Source organism: Aquarana catesbeiana, linkage group LG11 (assembly GCF_042186555.1).
Source record: "Aquarana catesbeiana isolate 2022-GZ linkage group LG11, ASM4218655v1, whole genome shotgun sequence".
NCBI lineage: Eukaryota > Metazoa > Chordata > Amphibia > Anura > Ranidae > Aquarana > Aquarana catesbeiana.
In genome coordinates this window covers 174,059,961-174,083,469 of record NC_133334.1, presented here as the reverse complement: position 1 = coordinate 174,083,469, position 23,509 = coordinate 174,059,961, and the positions used below count along the sequence as shown (strand labels likewise).

Genomic DNA, 23,509 nt, shown 5'->3' with positions numbered 1-23,509 from the left:
CTGAATACTGTAAGGGAAAAATGAAAACCTTTATATTTGAGAGATTTGTATATTTACATTTTTGCATACGTTTGATTTGAACCATTTTGCAAAAAGGCGCAATTTAAAAATTACAAATATTTGTTATGTATTAACTCCATACAGGTTAAGCTTTTATATTTAGTTGGAATTTAGCAGGAAGTTTGTAAAATTAGCTGTGTTTTTATCTGCTAATAATGATTTTAGTGTTTTTTTTTTTGTTTTTTTTGCAAAAATATTGTTTTGATAAACATTTGTGCAAATACTGCAGGGCCTAAAAAATCAGTAGCATTTTATTTTTATTACAGAGGTCACATGCTTTCAGAAAATATATGGTTTGGGGGGGTCTTTTACAAACTCTGAAAGCTGTAAGTGAAAAATGAAAACCTCCAGATTTTTAGAGAAATTTTCATGTACATTCGATTTTCACCATGTTGCAAAAAAGGCGCAATTTAAAATTTCCAAATATTTTTTATTTGTTAACTTAATACAGGTTAAGCTTTTATATTTAGTAGGAATTTTGTAAAATGTGCTGTGTTTTTATCTGCAAATAATGGTTTTAGTGTATTTTTTTGCAAATATATGGCTTTGACAAACATTTGCACAAATACAGTGGGGTCTAAAAAATCATGAAAAAAAAAAAAAAAAAAATTCAATAGCACCTTCTTTGTATTCTACTAATCAAGTGCTTTCAGAAAATATATGGTTTGGGGGGTCTTTTACAAATTTTGAAAGCTATAAGTGAAACATAAAAAAGCAAAGGAAAAATTGCAAAAATGGTCTGGCCACTTGAGTGTACAAAATGGAGCACAGGGCCTGGCAGTGAAAGGGTTAAATATATTGTTACTCTGACTTTAGAAGAGAAATGTTTCTACTGAGAAGATGGAAGTCTTGTTTAGGTTTGTGTTAACCACAAAACTAACGCCTTGATCAAAGTGATGTGATAGCCTGTGTAGTGTTAGGCCCCTTTCACACTGGGGCGGTGGGGACGTCGGCGGTACAACAGCGCTATTTTTAGCGCTGCTGTACCGTCGTTCTTGTAGCTGTATTCGGCCGCTAGCGGTGCGGTTTTAAACCCCGCTGGCGGCCGAAAAAGGGTTAAAATCCCTCGTACAGCGCGGCTATAGCCGCGGTATTGCCGCGCTGTCCCATTGATTTCAATGGGCAGGAGCGGTTTAGGAGCGGTGAATACACCGCTCCTTCACCGCTCCAAAAAAGCGGTTTGCAGGACTTTTTTCACCGCCCTGCCTGCGCACCGCTTCAGAGTGAAAGCCCTCGGGCTTTCACACTGAACAAACAGCGGAGGCTGTTTAGGGGCAGTTTGCAGGCGGTATTTTTAGCGCAATACCGCCTGCAAACCGCCCCAGTGTGAAAGGGGTCTTAATGAAGCTGTTATAAAAACTATCTGAACATTGACAGGTGAGAAATGCTATGAATAACTGTATGTACATGGGGAGGTGTTTGACATGGCTTGGATTGGTAATATCCTATGGGCAGGCTAGATCTTGAATGTAAAAAAAGTGGATGCCATCAACTCACTAGAGCAGTGGTCATCAACCCTGTCCTCAGGGCCCACTAACAGGCCAGGTTTGCAAGATAACTGAAATACATCACAGGTGATATAATTTGCTGCTCAGTGATTGCAGTATTCTAGTCTGCATCTCCCCAAGGTAACACACAAAACCTGGCCTGTTAATGGGCCCTGAGGACAAGGTTGATGACCACTGCACTAGAGTATACAGTATATGAGCAGGTGCAGCGTCCCTTAAATTGCTGACTCACCAGTATTGGTGCAGTCTATGTAACTCAAAAAAGCATACAATAGACCTTGCAGCTTAAGCAAGGGATTTTTTTTACACATTGAAAATGATAAAAAAACAAAAAAACTGGTTAAAAAACACCACCTACACCTAGGCTTGATTAAAAAAGACAATGTTGTCTAGAAAGGTTGCAGCTGCACCACGCATCACACCATGCACATGTATCCTACACTCATACTGGAATTTTCATTTCCCTTTGGTATGTAGCAGGTTCTGAAGGGTGTTAATATCACATGTTAAAAATTAGTGATACACTTCGTTGGTACTCTCAGATAGTTCTTGCTACCTAATAAACAGTAGAAAGTTCAGTCCAAGATATTAGAGTGTGTATATTGATAGTAGTACTACTAAAGGGACCTTGACAACACCATAAGGCTTCTCCCAGGTAACATATGGGGCCGAACTTCACATTCATGGTGAGATGTATAGAGTCTATCGTAAACAGTTACATGTAAACATGTAAATAGTGTACTCACAATGGATCAATTCTTCAGAACTAACTTGTTCAAGAGAGACTGGTCTGCCAAATGTGTGCTAGGATGTGTCAAAGCACGCAGGTTATAACCATATGGTTCTGAGTCTCTTTGGTGAAGTGATAAAGTGCACAGTTGCAGGGCAATATGATAGCCAAGGACCGATCGGTCCGCTCACCCGAACAAAAAAATATAAGAAAAATGTATTAACAGGGGCATGGTCTGGACATGGCCAGATATAGACGTGTGTTTGCTGAGCACCTGACCATCTCCTATCCACCCAAGCCTTTTCAGTTTGATCCATGCACTCCTCTAAGAGGAAATCGGCCAAGTGGAACACCAAATCTACAAAACTTACTCCCTCTACTCCTTCCACGGGTGAGATCCAGCACTTATTCCAGCTGCAATCCCTGGAGCTCAAGATGGCAGATCCACGTGCTGCTCCCTCGGGGAACCATGCCTCCCATAGCTCACCTGCCTTGCCCGCAGCGTCCATGAGCTCAGAGGCTTACCCTGACATCCCGCCGCCTTCCTATCGGACCCACGGAGATCGTCACCCTACCCACCTACTACCTACCAAGAGGACAATGAATTGCGGACACTCCTCCAGGCCCTGCCAACTAAGTCTGACATGGAGGCTCTCATCGGGCGGGTCGAGGCAGCCCATAGGCAGGAACTTCAGATCGTGAGAAAGGAGGTACAGGTGCTCTCCTCCAGACTCACAACGGGGGAAGCCTCGCTCTCCACGCTGGACCAACGGGTGTCTGCACTGGAAGCAACGTAGAGCACGCAGCGACTTCACCAGACCTCGGGATGTGATCTGTAGGCTGCATCACTACACCCACAAGGAGAAACTGGAATTTGATGGAGCCCCGATCAACATACGCCCAGACCTCTCCAGAGCTTCGTTGCAGCGCCGAGCCATGCTCTGATCGCTCCTTGAGCTGGCCAGGCAGCTGGATTTCACATACGGGTGGGGTTTCCCCCCTCTCAGTCACATTCCAGAAGGATAAACGGTCATTCACTCTCAGAGCGCTGGCATCCCTCCCAGCCTTATTTACCTTCCTGGGGGCTAATCCGATTGAAGTCCTGAACTGGCTAACCTTCCTCCCAAGACCTGGACGCCCGGGCCCCTCCGGGCATGGAGGCAACTTCCAGCCCAGACCTCAGAGAAGCGACCGCTGCTCACAATGGCAATCCCAAGAGGAACCACGTGAGTCTTGAATCACATCCACCCTGCAGTTAGCACCCCCACTGAGCCCACTACTGAGCAGCTTCACTTAAGATGTACCCTATCCCGTTGCTCCCCTATTCCCCTGACACTCCTGGAACAGAAGATTACCCTGGCTCACGCCTCATTTCTCCCTTTATGTAATCCAATGATCCCTCACGAAGCTTCCCTTTGCCCGGATATCACCCCCAGCGATTAGCACCCTCCTTGCGTTCCCGAACTACGAGCCACCCAACTCCATCTGCACTATGAAGTGTTTGTGGTCCAAGGAGACCGGCGAAGACTGACTCCTATCATTTCAATACCCCACACAACAACCCTGAAGGTCTTTGTGCTTTAATATTTGCACTGGCGTCACGCCAGTATCACTACCTGATATAGCACTATAGCCTTACTACTTGTCCAGGTGACTAAAACACCGCTAAATGCATAGTAAATGTTTCCATGCAATATGTTATTATACTCTGATTGTTGCAGGGGAATGTGATGAGAAGGGGGGCTGTTCTGGAGATGTCTTTTGGAGTGGCCCTTGCCCCCCTCTCTCGGGATTACCCCGGGAGGGATGGGACGAGTCCACACTCACCGTGTACTGGGAGGGGATGTCGGGGAAATCCTGCATAAGAATGCCAACCCCCTCATAGGGAAGTGAAAGAGGTGAAGTCGCCTCTATTTGGAGTTTTTACAAAACTGGGCAACATGCAAGGCACCCGCTCACGGCCCCGTAGACGGGGGTTTGAATGGTGACACTCGAGGTGAGAGGAGTCTCCCCCGACAGGCTGTCACACTATACCTGTTATCGATGCTGCGGCCTGTTCTTAGTTATGTGACCTGATGCTCTTCTCGGGAGTCGTGCAGTTGCTAGAATTGTTGCCTGTCCATCTGCACGCCCAGGAAAAGGGTGGGTCATTACATGTGACCATGCACTCGCCCGGGATGCCTTGTCTCTCATGAGGTGGTCCTCCTGAGGTAATGAGCTATATTGGTGACCCTACATATTCCCACGCATGACCGGACAACTGGGGCCAGAGGGGTTTTTGGCTTTATTATTTTTCTTTTATAGTATATGTAATACTGGTTATAAGTTTGATATTTGCTGGTGTGGGTGGGAGGGTTAGGTCCTTTGCTCTTGGGCCCTGACTAACTCCTCCACCACGTAGGCTGGCATGTTCTCACAGTTTTTTGGGAGCTATATGCGGATATAAGTTTTGTTACTTACGATTTTAGTTACTTCAGGGTCCTCTACCCTGAACTTGATAGTCCTCTTTTTCAACTTTTAACCTTTCTAAATTCCCCCTTCTTCTCTCACTTCACTCCATCTGTCTACACTATCTTTCTCGTCCCCTCCTCTTCCCTTTTTATTTTTTCCCCCTCCCCCCCGACATGGTGATGGACAGGATTAGAATAATATCGCTAAACGCGAGGGGCCTTAACATACCCAAGAAAAGATGAATGCTGCTAAATGAGTTAAAGCACTCCCACACAGATGTGGCTTTCATACAGGAATTTCACTTTAAGAATGACAAACTTCCAATCCTCCAAAATAGGTTTTACCCTCCGACGTATCACTCCACTAACCCGGCAGCCAAGTCGAAAGGGGTCTCCATTTTGTTATCCAGTAAACTTCCATGGAAATACCAGGATTCTATTAAAGATCCCGCAGGATGCTACATTTTCCTTAAGGGCTTTATAGGCGACGCACAGGTAACCCTGGCAACCATATATACCCCCAATGAACGCCAGGATGCTTTTCTCCGTATTACCCTGGAGAGGCTCCTTGATTTCACAGAGGGACAGCTGATCCTGGGAGGAGACTTTAATGTCCCTTTGATCCCCTTGGAGGACACCTCCTCTGGCTCTTCCTCAGTCCCACTTGACTCGATTAATAGAGCCCAACTGATTGATGTTTGGCGATTGCAAAAACTCCGGAGAATGCGACTACATGTTTTACTCTTCCACACACAAAATTTATACTAGGATAGACTATTTCCTGATCTCCCATGCTCAGCTCCACGCTATGAGTGCCTCATCAATTGTTCATATCACTTGGTCTGACCATGCTCCCATCTTCCTGACACATACACTTTCCGGAATCTCCTTCCTCAGACACCGCTTTTGGCGTCTGAACGAGAGCCTCCTCCAGATACCCAAGGTGTTAGCAGATGTATCTAAGGAACTAAATTATTATTTCCAAACACATGACCACTCAGATTGTGACCCAGGATCCTTATGGGAAGCGGTTCTTAGAGGTGTACTCATTAAGCACAGCTTGCGAATTAAAAGAGAACATAATGAACAACTATCTTGACTCCTTAACAAATTGTCTATCGCCGAATCTCGACACAAACATGCTCCCACTCCTACTTTGGAAATGAATCTTGGGCTGCTACGCAAGCAGATCACCGACCTATCACACTACAAGGCTAAAGTGGCACTACAATTCTGCCGCAAAACGATCTATGAGTCAGGTAAAAATGTGAGAAGCAGTTGGAGAAAATGGTCAGGGAACATAAGCTATCGATGTATATCCCCCAAATAATAACCTCTAGAGGCCAAAAAGCTGTATTACCCATGCAAATTCACAGGAATTTAGAGATTTCTATTCCTTACTATATAACCTACCAAACAGACCACCGCTTCAAACTACTATAGAAGACTATATAGCGTCCTCCCAACTCCCTTCTCTATCGCCTGAAATTGGAGAAGAATTGGACTCCCCAATAAGGCTTATCGGTCGGTGGAACTCAAAATAAGATCTCTGCTTATGCAGACGACCTGCTCTTCTCATTGATAAACCCTACGATTTCGCTACCGAACCTTCTACGAGAATTTGACTTATACAGCACACTTTAGAACCTAAAAATACAGGTCTTGAAATCTGAAGCTATGGGAGTGACGTTGCCCCCACATAGCCTACCTAATCTATAATCTAACTTTTGCTTCAAATGGATGAAGTCCTACTTGAACTATCTAGCTACCCACATCCCGTCCGACTTGTCCTGTATCTATGAGCACAACTTCCCCCCTTTAATAGCCTAGACTCGGATTCTATTGGACAAATGGCATAAAGGCCTACACTCCTGGTTTGGTAGATGCAACCTCCTAAAAATGAGTATCCTACCAAAATACCTGTACCTTTTCCAAGCTCTATCCATTAGAATACCTCCCTCTTATATTCAGCAAGTCCGAGCTCTTTTCACCTGCTTCATCTGGGCTCATAAAAAACCCTGCCTTCCTCGTACTCAATTGTCCCTACTGAAACAATTTGGTGGTCTGGCATTACCCAATGTTCGAATGTACTACCAAGCAATTCATATTGGCAGGATCATTGATTGGCGACACCACTCTGTGTCCAAACTCTGGATCCAGATAGAACAAGACCAAACTAACATTGCCCTGAAGAGTGCATTATGGTGTTACGAATCCCTTCCTCAGAAGCTAAAATCTCATCCAATTATAGGGATCACATTATTACAGGGCTCCCAAGCCACTCAGCTGGTTTCACTTACAACAAAAGATTCACCACCATCACCGATCCTGGGACACCCCTGCTTTCCACCAGGACTCCCGTCTACGGAATTAAAAAATCTACAGAACTCGAACGATGAAAACGCCATGCTGGAGTTAATCGATACTTCAGGCCATTTTCAATTACCATTTTGGAGTGCAGTGCAAATACACCATTTCCTCCACACCATCCCTAACCCCCAGAACTTTGCTTGTCAGTTATCTACCTTTGAGGAATATTGCTTGGGCACCGATCACCTATACCAGGACCTCTCCAAAGCATATTCACTACTGAACAGACCCCCGGAACAACCATGTTTACCATGTCTAGTAAAATGGGAAACAGATCTACACCCCACTTTCACCCCAAAACAAAAACTAAATATTTTCAGGTTTTCCCTCAAATAATCTATATGCACCAAAATGCAAGAAACCAATTTCAAAATACTAACTAGGTGGTACCTCAGGCCCAGTAGACTCCATACAATCTTCCCTGACACATCAGACCGTTGCTGGCGATGCCGAGAGAACAAGGAGACAATCTTACACATCTTTTGGTCTTGCCCTAAACTGACAGATTTTTGGACGGCTGTCCGCACTGTCACTCAGAAGTTCAATGAGTGCAAGATACCTACCGATCCAGCATTCTTTCTGCTACATGCATCAAATATCCCTGTCAAAGCCTATAAAAAGTCCATAATACAACATTTACTTAACACTGCTAAATTCTGCATCCCTCTTCTCTGGAAACAATAATGCCCACTGACCACGGCAACTTGGCTGGGGAAGGTGGAGGATATCAATAGGATGGAAGATTTGATTCTTACAGCGCAAAATCAACGTTAGACATATACAAAGACCTGGAGTCTATGGAACATGCTCTCGGACAAGGGGAAAGCCCTCTTTGGAACATAACTAAATGAAATAATGGAGCTACTTAACTCTGCTGACCTGAACCATTGTCGTCCCATCCCCTACCTCCCTCTCCTTCTCCCCCTCTTTTCTGGTCCTTCCTACCTAGCTCTACCTCTTTCTCTCTTTTCTTCTCTGTTGTTTTAGTATTCAAGGTAAAGAAGAAATGAAGATTGGGCAACCCTGTTTCCCTATTTAGTAATCATATAATAGTTATTGTTAATGTGTGAGATGCTAGCAGACAAACTGACTGCAAATCTTCTATGATGGCTCTCAAGTTACACTGTAATCATTCATCCCGATTTATCATATTCTGATGATATGTGATTATACGTTTAGCTAATTGTATGTTATTCCTGTATCATCTGGGTTCTACCCTTTCTTGGAGTTCAATAAAAATTATACTTGAAAAATGTATTAACATACATTTAAAAGCAATAAACAATACATGAATTGATATTCAAAAATACATATGATACAAAATATGGTTCAAATAAAGAACCCGAAGGTTTGTATTAATAGCCACCGTCAATCTCAAAGATCTGTGCTAATAGACAACGCGTTTCGTGAGGAAGACCTCACTTCTTCAGGAAAGGCACAGAAGAGTATCTGGAGATAAAGAACATATGTAAATAACGCAAAAAAAAAAAAAAAAAAAATAATTATATATTACACAATAGTTCATACACATAACACATATATGAATATATGTATAACATATAAAGTGGGGACGGAAAGTATTCAAACCCCCTTAAATTTTTCACTCTTTGTTATATTGCAGCCATTTGCTAAAATCATTTAAGTTTATTTTTTTTTTCCTCATTAATGTACACACAGCACCCCATATTGACAGAAAAACACAGAATTGTTGAAATTTTTGCAGATTTATTAAAAAAGAAAAACTGAAATATCACATGGTCCTAAGTATTCAGACCCATTGCTCAGTATTTAGTAGAAGCACCCTTTTGATCTAATACAGCCATGGGTCTTTTTGGGAAAGATGCAACAAGTTTTTCACACCTGGATTTGGGGATCCTCTGCCATTCCTCCTTGCAGATCCTCTCCAGTTCTGTCAGATTGGATGGTAAACGTAGGTGAACAGCCATTTTTAGGTCTCTCCAGAGATGCTCAACTGGGTTTAAGTCAGGGCTCTGGCTGGGCCATTCAAGAACAGTCACGGAGTTGTTGTGAAGCCACTCCTTCGTTATTTTAGCTGTGTGCTTAGGGTCATTGTCTTGTTGGAAGGTAAACCTTCGGCCCAGTCTCAGGTCCTGAGCACTCTGGAGAAGGTTTTCATCCAGGATATCCCTGTGCTTGGCCGCATTCATCTTTCCCTCGATTGCAACCAGTTGTCCTGTCCCTGCTGCTGAAAAACACCCCACAGCATGATGCTGCCACCACCATGCTTCACTGTTGGGACTGTACTGGACAGTTGATGAGCAGTGCCTGGTTTTCCAAAGAATCTTATTTCTCACCATCTTGGAGTCCTTCAGGTGTTTTTTTTAGCAAACTCCATGCGGGCTTTTATGTGTCTTGCACTGAGGAGAGGCCATAAAGCCCCAACTGGTAGAGGGCTGCAGTGATGGTTGACTTTCTACAACTTTCTCCCATCTCCCGACTGCATCTCTGGAGCTCAGCCACAGTGATCTTTGGGTTCTTCTTCACCTCTCTCACCAAGGCTCTTCTCCCCCGATAACTCAGTTTTCTCCGGACGGCCAGCTCTAGGAAGGGTTCTGGTCATCCCAAACATCTTCCATTTAAGGATTATGGAGGCCACTGTGCTCTTAGAAACCTTAAGTACAGCAGAAATGTTTTTGTAACCTTGGCCAGATCTGTGCCTTGCCACAATTCTGTCTCTGAGCTCTTCAGGCAGTTCCTTTGACCCCAGGTTCTGAATCTGGGGAAGCAACTGTCAGCACTGAGAAGTCCCTCCATACTAAAGGTGAGCCAGGAACGTACACGGCAGGTGCCGGCAGGGGCCAGCACAGAGGCGGGTGGAGACAAAGAGGTGCAGGCACTAGCAAAGAGTAGATGGGTGACAGTCAGGAGGGGTAGAGGGGGAAGTGCCAGGGAGGCCGATCCAGGACTGGAGCATCCCAATAAGTACGCTCCATTGAGTGACATTGGTGTAACCAGTCAGGGACCAGCACTGCTGGAGATGAGGGACTCTCCTAGCTGCCAGGGGAAGAACTCCTCCAGTGAGAGTGGGGGGGCAGCAAAGGGAAAGGAAAGACAGATTCTGGTGGTAGGGGACTCAATTCTTAGAAGGACAGAGAGGGCAATCTGTAACCAAGACCTGAAGCGCCGAACAGTATGTTGTCTACCGGGCGCTCGGGTTCGGCACATCACGGATCTTGTGGACAGATTACTGGGAGGGGCTGGGGAAGACCCGGCTGTCATGGTGCACGTTGGCACCAATGACAAAGTCAGAGGCAGATGGAGTGTCCTAAAGAACGATTTTAGGGACTTAGGAGCTAAATTGAGGAAAAGGACCTCCAAGGTAGTGTTCTCAGGAATACTACCGGTACATCGAGCCACACCAGAGAGGCAGAGGGAGATTAGGGAAGTAAACAAGTGGCTGAAGAGCTGGTGTAGTAAGGAGGGGTTTGGGTTCCTGGAGGACTGGGCCGACTTCTCAGTCGGTAACCGGTACTATAGAAGGGACGGACTGCACCTAAATGAGGAGGGTGCAGATCTGCTGGGAATGAAGATGGCCAAAAAGTTAGAGGGGTTTTTAAACTAGGCGATGGGGGGAGGGTCCAGAGACAGTGATATCCAGCGCGGAAGATATTCCAGAGGGTAGTATTGGGGGCATTAGTGGTAGGTTAACCAAAGCACAAAAACACAAGGTGAGTATAGTAGCAAGTCCAAGTTGCAATCTTGAAACACCCAATACGAGGACAATATGCGACCGGTCTAAACTATGTGGCATGTTCACCAATGCCAAGAGCCTGGCGGACAAGATGGGTGAACTAGAGATACTGTTGTACAAGGAGGATTTGGATTTTGTGGGAATTTCAGAGACCTGGTTCAACAGCTCTCATGATTGGCTGGCAAACATTCAAGGGTATACCCTATACCGCAAGGACAGAGAGGGTAAAAAAGGGGGAGGGGTATGCCTATATATCAAGAATAATGTACAAGTGAATGTGAGAGATGACATCACTGAGGGGGCTAGGGAGGAGGTGGAATCTTTATGGGTAGAGCTCCAAAGGGATGAAGCTAAGGGGAAAATAATACTGGGAGTATGCTATAGGCCCCCTAACCTGAGGGAGGAAGTGGAGACGGATCTCCTATCACAAATTGGATTAGCAGCAAGGATGGGAAGTGTTATCATAATGGGGGATTTTAATTATCCAGACATAGACTGGGCGGAGGGAACCGCGCATTCATTTAAGGCTCGCCAGTTCCTTAGTGTCTTGCAGGACAATTTTATGGGTCAGATGGTATACGCACCAACTAGAAATAAAACATTACTAGATCTACTGATTACCAACAATACAGACCTGATAACAGATGTGGAAATACGGGGCAATTTAGGTAACAGCGATCACAGGTCAATTAGTTTCAGTATAAATCACACAAATAGGAGACATGAAGGGAACACAAAGACACTGAATTTCAAAAGAGCCAACTTCCCTAAACTACAAACCTTGCTAAAAGGCATAAATTGGGATAAAATATTAGGAACAAAGAATACGGAGGAGAGATGGGTTTGCTTTAAGAGCATATTAAATAAGGGCATTAGCCCATGTATCCCATTGGGTAATAAATTTAAAAGAGCGAACAAACATCCTGGATGGCTTAACTCCAATGTAAAAATGCATATAAAAGCAAAGGAGAAGGCCTTCAAAAAATACAAGGTTGAGGGATCATCCACAGCATTCAGAATTTATAAAGAATGCAATAAGAAATGTAAGGGTGCAATTAGGTTGGCTAAGATAGAACATGAAAGACACATAGCGGAGGAGAGCAAAAAAAATCCCAAGAAATTCTTTAAGTATGTAAACAGTAAAAAAGGGAGGACAGACCATATTGGCCCCATAAAGAATGAGGAAGGACATCTGGTTACAAAGGATGGGGAGATGGCAAAGGTATTTAATTTATTCTTCTCCTCAGTCTTCACGAGTGAATCGGGGGGCTTCAGTAACCAAAACTGCAGTGTTTATCCTCATGACACAACACAGGAAGCACCTACATGGTTAACAGAGGACGGAATTAAAATTAGACTTGAGAAACTTAACATTAATAAATCACCGGGACCAGATGGCTTGCATCCGAGGGTACTTAGGGAACTCAGTCAGGTGATTGCCAGACCGTTGTTCCTAATTTTTACAGACAGTCTATTGACTGGAATGGTACCAGCTGATTGGAGAAAAGCCAATGTAGCACCAATATTTAAAAAGGGCCCAAAAAACATCCCTGGGAATTACAGACCAGTTAGCCTAACATCAATAGTATGTAAACTCTTGGAGGGGATGATAAGGGACTATATACAAGATTTTAGTAATAAGAATGATATCATTAGCAGTAATCAGCATGGATTCATGAAGAATAGTTCTTGCCAAACCAATCTATTAACCTTCTATGAGGAGGTGAGTTGCCATCTAGATAAAGGAAGGCCCGTAGACGTGGTGTATCTGGATTTTGCAAAAGCATTTGACACAGTTCCCCATAAACATTTACTGTACAAAATAAGGTGCGTTGGCATGGGCCATAGGGTGAGTACATGGATTGAAAACTGGCTACAAGGGCGTGTTCAGAGGGTGGTGATAAATGGGGAGTACTCAGAATGGTCAGGGGTGGGTAGTGGGGTTCCCCAGGGTTCTGTGCTGGGACCAATCCTATTTAATTTGTTCATAAACGACCTGGAGGATGGGATAAACAGTTCAGTCTCTGTATTTGCAGACGATACTAAGCTAAGCAGGGCAATAACTTCTCCGCAGGATGTGGAAATCTTGCAAAAAGACCTGAACAAATTAATGGGGTGGGCGACTACATGGCAAATGAGGTTCAATGTAGAAAAATGTAAAATAATGCATTTGGGTGGCAAAAATATGAATGCAATCTATACACTGGGGGGAGAACCTCTGGGGGAATCTAGGATGGAAAAGGACCTGGGGGTCCTAGTGGATAGGCTCAGCAATGGCATGCAATGCCAAGCTGCTGCTAATAAAGCAAACAGAATATTGGCATGCATTAAAAGGGGGATCAACTGCAGAGATAAAATGATAATTCTCCCGCTCTACAAGACTCTGGTCCGCCCCCGCACCTGGAGTATGCTGTCCAGTTCTGGGCACCAGTCCTCAGGAGGGACGTACTGGAAATGGAGCGAGTACAAAGAAGGGCAACAAAGCTAATAAAGGGTCTGGAGGATCTTAGTTATGAGGAAAGGTTGCGAGCACTGAACTTATTCTCTCTGGAGAAGAGACGCTTGAGAGGGGATATGATTTCAATTTACAAATACTGTACTGGTGACCCCACAATAGGGATAAAACTTTTTTGCAGAAGAGAGTTTAATAAGACTCGTGGCCACTCATTACAATTAGAAGAAAAGAGGTTTAACCTTAAACTACGTAGAGGGTTCTTTACTGTAAGAGCGGCAAGGATGTGGAATTCCCTTCCACAGGCGGTGGTCTCAGCGGGGAGCATTGATAGCTTCAAGAAACTATTAGATAATCACCTGAATGACCGCAATATACAGGGATATGTAATGTAATACTGACACATAATCACACACATAGGTTGGACTTGATGGACTTGTGTCTTTTTTCAACCTCACCTACTATGTAACTATGTAACTATGTAACTATGATTCTCATTTGCTCTGACATGCACTGTGAGCTGTAAGGTCTTATATAGACAGGTGTGTGGCTTTCCTAATCAAGTCCAATCAGTATAATCAAACACAGCTGGACTCAAATGAAGGTGTAGAACCATCTCAAGGATGATCAGAAGAAATGGACAGCACCTGAGTTAAATATATCAGTGTCACAGCAAAGGGTCTGAATACTTATGACTGTGATATTTCAGTTTTTCTTTTTTAATAAATCTGCAAAAATGTCAACAATTCTATGTTTTTCTGTCAATATGGGGTGCTCTGTGTACATTACTGAGGAAAAAAATGAACTTAAATGATTTTAGCAAATGGCTGCAATATAACAAAGAGTGAAAAATTTAAGGGGGTCTGAATACTTTCCGTCCCCACTGTATATGCGTGGGTACGTATTCAACTTACAATTTGTAGAGAGTAGTGGCCAGATTCCAGCTCAGTGATGAAAATCTCCAGCAGGTAGATTAATATCACATTTTCCAAATATTTCAGATATACGTAGTATCAAAGGCCGGAATGAGGTAACCCCAGGATCCGCTATTTTCCAACCGGGAGCTGTGAAGGAATAGTTGGAATATTTGATATTAATCTACCTGCTGGCGATTTCACCACTGAGGTGGAAGCTGGACACTACTCTCTACAAATTGTATATTACACACATATATATGTTATATATATATATTTATAGATCATGTGTATGAACTATTGTGTAATATAAACATTTTTTTGCATTATTTACTGACGTTCTTTATCTCCAGATACTCTCCTGAAGAAGTGAGGTCTGCCTCATGAAACGCATTGAGACTATTAGCACAGATTTTTCAGATTGACAGTGGCTATTAATATGAACCTTCGGGTTCTTTATTTGAACCATATTTAGTATATTATATGTATCTTTGAATATCAATTCATGTATTATTTGTTGCTTTTAAATGTATGTTAATAATTTGTTCTTATATTTTTTACACGTTTGAGGTGTGACTCATTAAAAGTTCTGTGGGCATAAGATTGTTGTTGCATAAATACTAATTGGGACTGAGACATCACCTCTCACCAGCTTCCCCCCTTCTTGTTTATCTTCTTGCAATATGGTGGAAACCACCAAGCCCTCCTTTTGAGCTTGTTTTTGTGGGTATTACATATTTGGTTGACTTATAAGTTGGACTAGACAATAATTTTCCTTATCTTAAATGGAACATTATCAAGGTACAACATGGGAACAAAAAAAAATAATGCATGGGTACAAAACCAAATATAGTTTTTCAACCGATGTAATGGCTTTCTTTTTTAGACTAAGAAAGTTGATGAAACGCAAATCTATAACTTTCTGGTATATAACATTTTTGGAGCAATATATTGGGGAGAAATGCTGCCCCATGAGTTCAGATTTTTCCCAACCTGAGAACAATTGAAAGTGATTTTAAAAAGAAATGGAAAGACAACCTTTTGGCATGCTCACAGGAGATTGCTTTTTGGGGAATATAAGAAAATACTGATCATCGTTGATGCAGACATCAATGATCTATTTGTCCAATATCCCAATATTGTTAACCAACCACTATTCAAGGAAAAAGATAGAACTCAGTCAATCCCTGGCTAGGTTCAATAGGGACACTATCAGAAACAAGGATCAGAAATTTTTCCTGGACAAAAGGGCCTTTTGTCAGGGCACAGCATACAGATGGCAATCTGTGCAAGCTATTGTCTCCACTAGGGGCACCATTAGTCCATGAATCACAGTTTTTTGTCCCGGGTCATCTTTCGGTAACAGCTGCCCCTTGATGTTGGTGTAACCTCCCTAGGAGGTCTTATTTAGTGCTCCTCTACCCCATACCGCACATCAGGAGGCCTATGCGAGAACATCTTATTAGGATATGAATTCCCATTTATGACTCCTTGTTTCAAACACCCTGCTGGGTAAACTTGCTGTACTAGCATTCCAAGAGGCAATTTCCAACATAGGCCAAAAGGTTGTATCAACCAGGCTGTAAAACTCCAGAAATATAACATATTAAACCATGTTGCCCTCCAATATATGCCGCTATGTGCCTGAAGGGCACATATCATTCTTCTTCAGAGACATCCTCTATTGAACAGCCCATAAATGTTTTACTTTAAGATATGTTGTCCTTCTGAACATGTGCCACTTTGCCCCTGACACACCACCACCATTCTTCAGCGACAGCTTCCATGGCACCATTCCGTGTCCTCTCCTTTTTGAAATCTTTACAATAGGATGTACTACAGGCAAGGGGTATCCATTCACTTACCATTTACCAACACACACATCGCCACATATCAACCAGCTTTCAGATACAGAACCTTAAGGAGGGCCTTACTCACCAATATAACTAACCTAATACATATATGTCAAACTATACTAGCACAGAAATCAACACAATACCATAATATATACATATATATGCAACCCACCAAATTAAGCATCCCACTCTCAACCTCCTATAACCCTTCATTGTATATACAGGTCAGGATCAGACAGGCTTGCTCAATATGGCCTTTTCTACCGCAATTTTAGCATGTCAGAGGTACTTTGGGACTCTGAATTGGCAGCAAAGCCTTCAACTTGTACGAAGAGACCTTACCGTCAATTCGTCCCTGAACAATTCGTGAGGAGATCTCTACTGTTCCAATACTCTCCACGCTTTACATTTCATGCCCACAGGCACAACCATTACTTCCCTCTTTCAACCCCACCACTATAGAGGAGGTTGCTAAACTACTTGCTAATGTCCACCTTACCACCTGCCCTCTGGATCCTGTTCCCTCACAAATGCTACGTTCACCCTCTGGCTCTATGCTACACTCTTTAACCCACACCCATGCTACACTCTTTAACCCACATCTTAAATCTCTCCCTCTCTTCTGGCATCTTCCCCAACTCTCTAAAACATGCACTTGTCAGACCCAAACTTAAAAAGCCCTCACTGGACCCACCCATCTTAACAACCTACGCCCCATCTCCTTGCTCCCCTTCTTATCCAAACTCCTTGAACTTCTGGTCTACAATCGACTGATCATCCACCTCACTGATAATAGCCTTCTTGATCCCCTTCAGTCTGGATTTTGTCCTCAACACTCCACAAAAACTGCTCTCCTAAAATTAACAAACGATCTACTAACGGCCAAAACCAATCAACACTATTTTGTACTCCTACTCCTGGACCTCTCTGCTGCCTTTGATACGGTTAACCACGCCCTCCTCCTCAAAAAACTCCACGCCTTTGGTCTCCGTGACTGTACTCTTCGCTGGTTCTCTTCCTACTTATCCAACCGCACCTTTAGCGTTTCCTACAACTCTACTTCCTCTTCCTTTCTCAGTTGGGGTCTCCCAAGGTTCTGTTCTTGGACCACTCCTATTTTCAATCTACACCTCCTCCCTGGGTCAGCTGATAGCCTCCCATGGCTTCCAATACCACCTCTACGCTGACGTTGCCCAAATCTATTTCTCTAGCCCTCAGCTCACTCCCTCTGTCTCCTCACGTATCACTAATTTACTATCAGATATATCAGTCTGGATGTCACACCACTTCCTCAAACTCAATCTATTCAAAACCGAACTTATACTTTTTCCTCCCCCATATGCCCCTTCCCCTGATCTCTCTGTCAAAATCAATGGCACAACTATAAGCCCATCCCCATATGCCAAGGTTCTAGGTGTAGTCCAGGACTCAGAACTCTCCATTAAGCACCACGTCCAATCACTGTCCAAATCCTGCCACCTCAACCTCCGCAACATTTCCAAAATACGTCCCTTTCTAACCAATGACACAACACTCTTAATTTGCTCTCTGGTCATCTCTCACCTCGACTACTGCAACTCCCTTCTCATTGGCCTAACTCTACATAGACTATCACCTCTTCAATCCATCATGAATGTTGCTGCCAGACTCATCCACCTCACCAATCGCTCTGTCTCTGCTACCCCTTTCTGTCAATCCCTCCACTGGCTTCCGGTCGGCCAAAGAATTACATTTAAAATACTAACAACTAAGTACAAAGCCATCCACAATTTAGCCCCCAGCTACATCACTAGCCTAGTCTCTAAATACCAACCTACTCCTTCTCTTCCTTCCTCTCAAGACCTTCTGCTCTCTAGCTCCCTCATCACCTCCTCCCATGCTCGCCTCCAGGACTTTTCCAAAGCCTCTCCAATCCTATGGAATGCCCTACCCCAATCTGTCCGCTTATCTCCTATTTTATTAGCTTTTAGACGATTCTTGAAAACCCTTCTCTTCAGAGAAGCCTACCCTACCCAAACCTAACAACTGTTTTTTCATTTTCTTCATTAGCTCACCCCCCACGGTGATTACCTTTTGTTTCCACTTCACCCTCCCTTCTAGATTGTAAGCTCTAACAAGCAGGGCCCTCTGATCCCTCCTGTATTGATTTGCATTGTAAGTGTACTGTCTGCCCCCATGTTGTAAAGTGCTGCGTAAACTGTTGGCGCTATATAAATCCTGTATAATAATAATAACTTGCATAGATAAATGCGAAACCTTCCTATATAAATGTCGGGTCCAACAACACATACCAACCTGAACCAATGATGAAAGTACAGCAATAATGAGTAATACTACATCGGAATGTATCAAATAATTCAAAATACCATTGGCCTTACTGGAATGTCCGATTACCACCTCCCACCGATACCCTCTAGCATCATTCTCCATTTGCTTCCTGGAAGATGGACAAGAGAAGAATATACTTCCTGGTGATTAGGAAGGACAACCTGTTATGAATTTTCTTTTGTCAGAGTGCTAGACAGGCCGGCATTGAATGTTTGTGTGGGTGGTGTCTGAGTGAGATTTAACAGTAGTGGCCAGCTAGAGTTATTTCCTCTTTTCAATTGAGCTCAGCCGAGACAGCATCTCGAGGACGACCTTATTTAACATATTGTATTATATAAGTTCTTCTGTTTTATATGCTCTGTAATAATAATTTTAGTTTTTTATGTTAGCATTTCTACTTTCTTGTTACATAAATGAGATACTTGCTTATTTAAACTGTGTGTTTATTTTATAGCTAGCATTTTTGTTGAACCATCACTATTAACTTTATTAGAGCTTTGATAGACTAGCTAACTATAGGAATAGACAAGTCAATACATATTTATAATAAATAGGGGGAATCCAAAACCACCTCATATTTATTTCACTGACCGAGGCTCTAAGCTGCCTGGACCAATACTTTGGCTGTGCTGACCATACCTCTGCCTGCTGCCTATAGTGGCCCAGGACAATGTACCTGCCTGTTGCTTGGACCAATACTTTGGCTGTGCTGACAATATCTCTGCCTGCACTGACTATGGACAGTATTCCTGCCTGATGCCTGGAACGATTCCTTTCACTATCGCTGACCACATCCCTGTCGGCTGCCTGGACCAGTGCTCTCCTCTGTGGACCACACTGCACTACTAAAACCACAGGAAATATTTTGTTTACCCCATGCTCAGCAGAATATATATTGAGGTGTAATTGATATGTACATCGTATGTGTTAGAAATATGAAGGGCCTTTAAAAATATAATAGGTTGCCAGGAAATTAGATGTGTAATTTATGTCCCTAGAAAACATGACGGTGCTCCATGGATGTATAAGAGGAAAGATCCCTGGTGCCGCACATCCACGGAGTCCTATGGTGGTATATGAGAGACAACCTCAGCTTGGGCTCCTTCCAGGCCACGCCCCCAACAGGTTTCGCTCCACCAACCGAGGCTAAGTCATGGTGCTCCATGGAAGTTGGGCCAATCTATGTGGCAAGTCTGAAAAGTCTCGCACATGCGGTATCGCCATACTCAGGAGTAGCAAAAATTAATTTTGGGGTGCAATTCTTGCTATGTTATGTTTTAGAAATATCGAATAAATTGATAACTTTGTGTAACAAAAAATACATTTTTATTTTCTTGCCACATGTTCAAAAGACTCATTGTGCCTCACAGAATATATGTTGGGGTGTTTGCTTTCCAAAATGTGGTCGTTTTGTTGGTAATTTCACTGTCCTGGTGCTCTAGGGCCTTCAAAAATGTGATAGGTAGTCAGGAAATTAGATGTGTACTTTATGTCCCTAGAAAGCCTGAAGGTGCTACTTAGATGTTGGGCCTCTGTATGTGGCCAGGCTGTGTAAAAGTCTCACATGTGGTATCGCGTACCTTGGACTATTTTCAAAAAAGGGGTCATTTGGGGGGTATTTCAATGAGATTTCAATAAAATGTAGCATAGCTTGTAGATTAACTATCACACAGACTAAATATTATACAATAATTTGGGTTGTTTTATCAAAGATATGTAACAGTATAAATGCTGGCCTAAATTTATGAAGAAAAATTAATTAATTGCAAAGTTTTATAATAGAAACTAAGTGAAGTGGTTAAAAACGTGCTCAAAGCCCCGTTTAGACACGTGTTTAGGTACGTGTAACCTTAATCAAGTGTGTTAAGGGTTTGAGCCATAATAGATTCCATTGGAATAAATGAATGCTCAAGCATTTAGGCATGTTTAAAAAACATTTTTAATGCCCAAAAGCTACTCCTGAATGCACTGGTTTTTGCCTGTAAACCAGCCTCATCTAATAAACCTGTAATCACCTACAGTATGTTTGCATGGACACGTAGACTAACAGAGGTGCGTTTACAGGCAGAATAACAAAATGTTAAATGTTTGTAAAAGCAGCTATTTTTTAAGCCCTATGTGCATGTAAATGTATTAATGATTACAAAAGCATGACACGATTCAACTTGGTTACAATATACTGCACAACAGTAAGCACAATAGTAAAAACAAACACTCACTCTTGAATAACCGCTGATGTCTCAGCCCAGGACTTTAATGCTTCGCTTACATCCTTGTTCCGGCAGTGATAAGCAGCCAAATAAATGTGTGGATACAAGTGCTGGTTTTCATAGTATACTTTGGAGGACTGTATAGCCTTTAAAGAAATAGAAAATAGGATATTTACGTTTTCTCTCCACAGAACAATATTACGATCTTTTACTCTTAACAATATAATGTGTAACTTTTACTTTGTCACATGTAATTGGGGGATTGTGTCTTCAGTCTTCAATTTAGAAGAAAAAAGAGCCTGCTCTAACAGCGAGATACCACCGCCAGCATGCAGATTGGTCTATCCTCAATTAAATCCCTCCCCAAGCACACAGACTGGTCTTTCCTCAGGGAAAATCAGTCCTCCGCACACAGATGGCCCCCCCCCAACCTCCAGCACACACACATTAGACTTTTTCCTCAGCACACAATTTCCAGTTTTCTCTCCAGAGACTCCACACTCTGCAGTGCCCACACTACCACCAGCATACAAGTTTCATTTTTAACAGTCTTTATATCCTCCCAATAATCAAGGCCACACTGAGCCCAGACACAGTCTACAGCAGTCAATCTCAAACGGGGTTCAGTGGAAACCTAGGGTTCCCCAAGAGATTGCTAGGGTTTCCTTGAGCTATGACTGTTTTACATACAATTTGATGGTGCCTGCCCATTTTTAGGACCCATGCTATTTGGCAGAGCCAACTGCATGACACTATGGTATTTTAGCAGTCTGTAACTGGGCATTCTGACCACAATTGGAAAAGGGGCATTTATCCAAGTGACCACTAATGTAAGAAGCATTTTTCTCATTGACAAGGCTGAGGGATCATCATCAGCATTCCAACTGTACAAAGAATGCAACAAGAAATGTAAGGGTGCAATCAGGGCGGCTAAGATAGAACACGAAAGGCACATAGCGGAGGAGAGTAAAAAAAAAATCCCAAGAAATTCTTTAAATACATAAATAGTAAGAAAGGGAGGTCAGATCATATTGGTCCCATAAAGAATGATGAAGGGAATCTGGTTACTAAGGATGGAGAGATGGGGAAGGTATTGAATTTAGTCTTCTCCTCAGTCTTCACGAGGGAATTGGGGGGCTTCAGTAACCAAAACTGCAGGGTTTATCCTCATGACATGTCACAGGAAGCACCCTCATGGCTAACAGAGGACAGAATTAGAAATAGACTTTAAAAACTTAACACAAATAAGTCACTGGGGCCAGATGGCTTGCACCCAAGGGTTCTTAAGAAACTCAGTCAAGTAATTGCCAGACCATTGTTTCTACTTTTTACGAACAGTCTACTGACTGGAATGGTACCAGCTGATTAGAGAAAAGCCAATGTAGCACCAATTTTTTAAAAAGGGCCGAGATACATCCCTGGGAATTACAGACCAGTTAACCTAACATAAATTGTATGCAAGCTCTTGCAGGGGATGATAAGAAACTATATACAAGATTTTAGTAATGACAATGATATCATTAGCAGTAATCAGCATGGATTCATGAAGAATCGTTCTTGCCAAACCAATCTAGTAACCTTCTATGAGGAGGCGAGCTGCCAAAGGAAGGCCCGTAGACATGGTGTATCTGGATTTTGCAAAAGCATTTGATACAGTTCCACATAAACATTTACTGTACAAAGTAAGGTCCATTGGCATGGACCATAGGGTGAGTACATGGATTGAAAACTGGCTACAGAGGCGAGTTCAGAGGGTAGTGATAAATGGGGAGTACTGGGAATGGCCCGGGGTGGAGAGTGGGGTCCCCCAGGGTTCTGTCCTGCGACCAATCCTATTTACTTTATTCATAAACGACCTGGAGGATGGGATAAACAGCTCAATCTCTGTATTTGAGGACAATACTAAGCTAAGCAGGGCAATAACTTCTCCGCAGGATGTGGAAACCTTGCAATAAGATCTGAACAAATTAATGGGGTGGGCAACTACATGGAAAATGAGGTTTAATGTAGAAAAATGTAAAATAATGCATTTGGGTGGCAAAAATATGAATGCAGTCTACTCACTAGGGGGAGAACCTCTGGGGGAATCTAGGATGGAAAAGGACCTAGGGGTCCTAGTAGATGACAGGCTCAGCATTGGCATGCAATGCCAAGCTGCTGGAAGCAAAGCAAAAGAATATTGGCATGCATTAAAAAGGGGATTAACTCCAGAGATAAAACAACAATTCTCCCACTCTCCAAGACTCTAGACCGGCCGCACCTGGAGTATGCTGTCCAGTTCTGGGCACCAGTCCTCAGGAAGGATGTGCTGGAACTGGAGAGAATCCAGAGAAGAGCAACAAAACTAATAAAAGGACTGGGGGATCTTAGTTATGAGGATAGGTTACGAGCACTGAACTTGTATTCTCTAGAGAGGAGAGGCTTGAGAGGATATGATTTCAATCTACAAATACGGTACTGATGACCCCACAATAGGGATAACATTTTTCAGCGAAAGGGAATTTAATAAGACACGCGGCCATTCACTAAAACTAGAGGAAAAGAGGTTTAACATTAAACTGCGTAGAGGGTTCTTTACTGTAAGAGCGGTTAGGATGTGAAATTCTCTTCCACAGGCAGTGGTTTCAGCGGGGAGCATCGACAATTTAAAAAAACTATTAGATAAGTACCTAAATGACCACAACATACAGGGATATACAATGTAATACTGACATAAAATCACACACATAGGTTGGACTTGATGGACTTGTGTCTTTTTTCAACCTCGCCTACTGTGTAACCCTACTGAGCAGATTGTAGCATGGCTTCCTTGAGATTTGAAAACTATTTTATGGGTTCTGTTGTGGTAAAAAGGATGAGAAAGGCTGGTCTAGAGGTTCGGCACTCAAGTAAAGCTCAGTTTAGTATCAGTCTATGCCC

General features: G+C 42.9%; 1 protein-coding gene across 1 annotated transcript in view; it reads right to left on the bottom strand.

Moving 5' to 3' along the window:
- Positions 1-23,509, bottom strand: part of MEN1 (menin 1) — a 560,267-nt gene that overhangs the window by 100,709 nt on the left and 436,049 nt on the right. Inside the window, exon 7 of the mRNA XM_073605053.1 lies at positions 20,600-20,736. Coding sequence (XP_073461154.1) covers positions 20,600-20,736 — 137 coding nt within the window. The remainder of the gene's footprint in view (positions 1-20,599; positions 20,737-23,509) is intronic.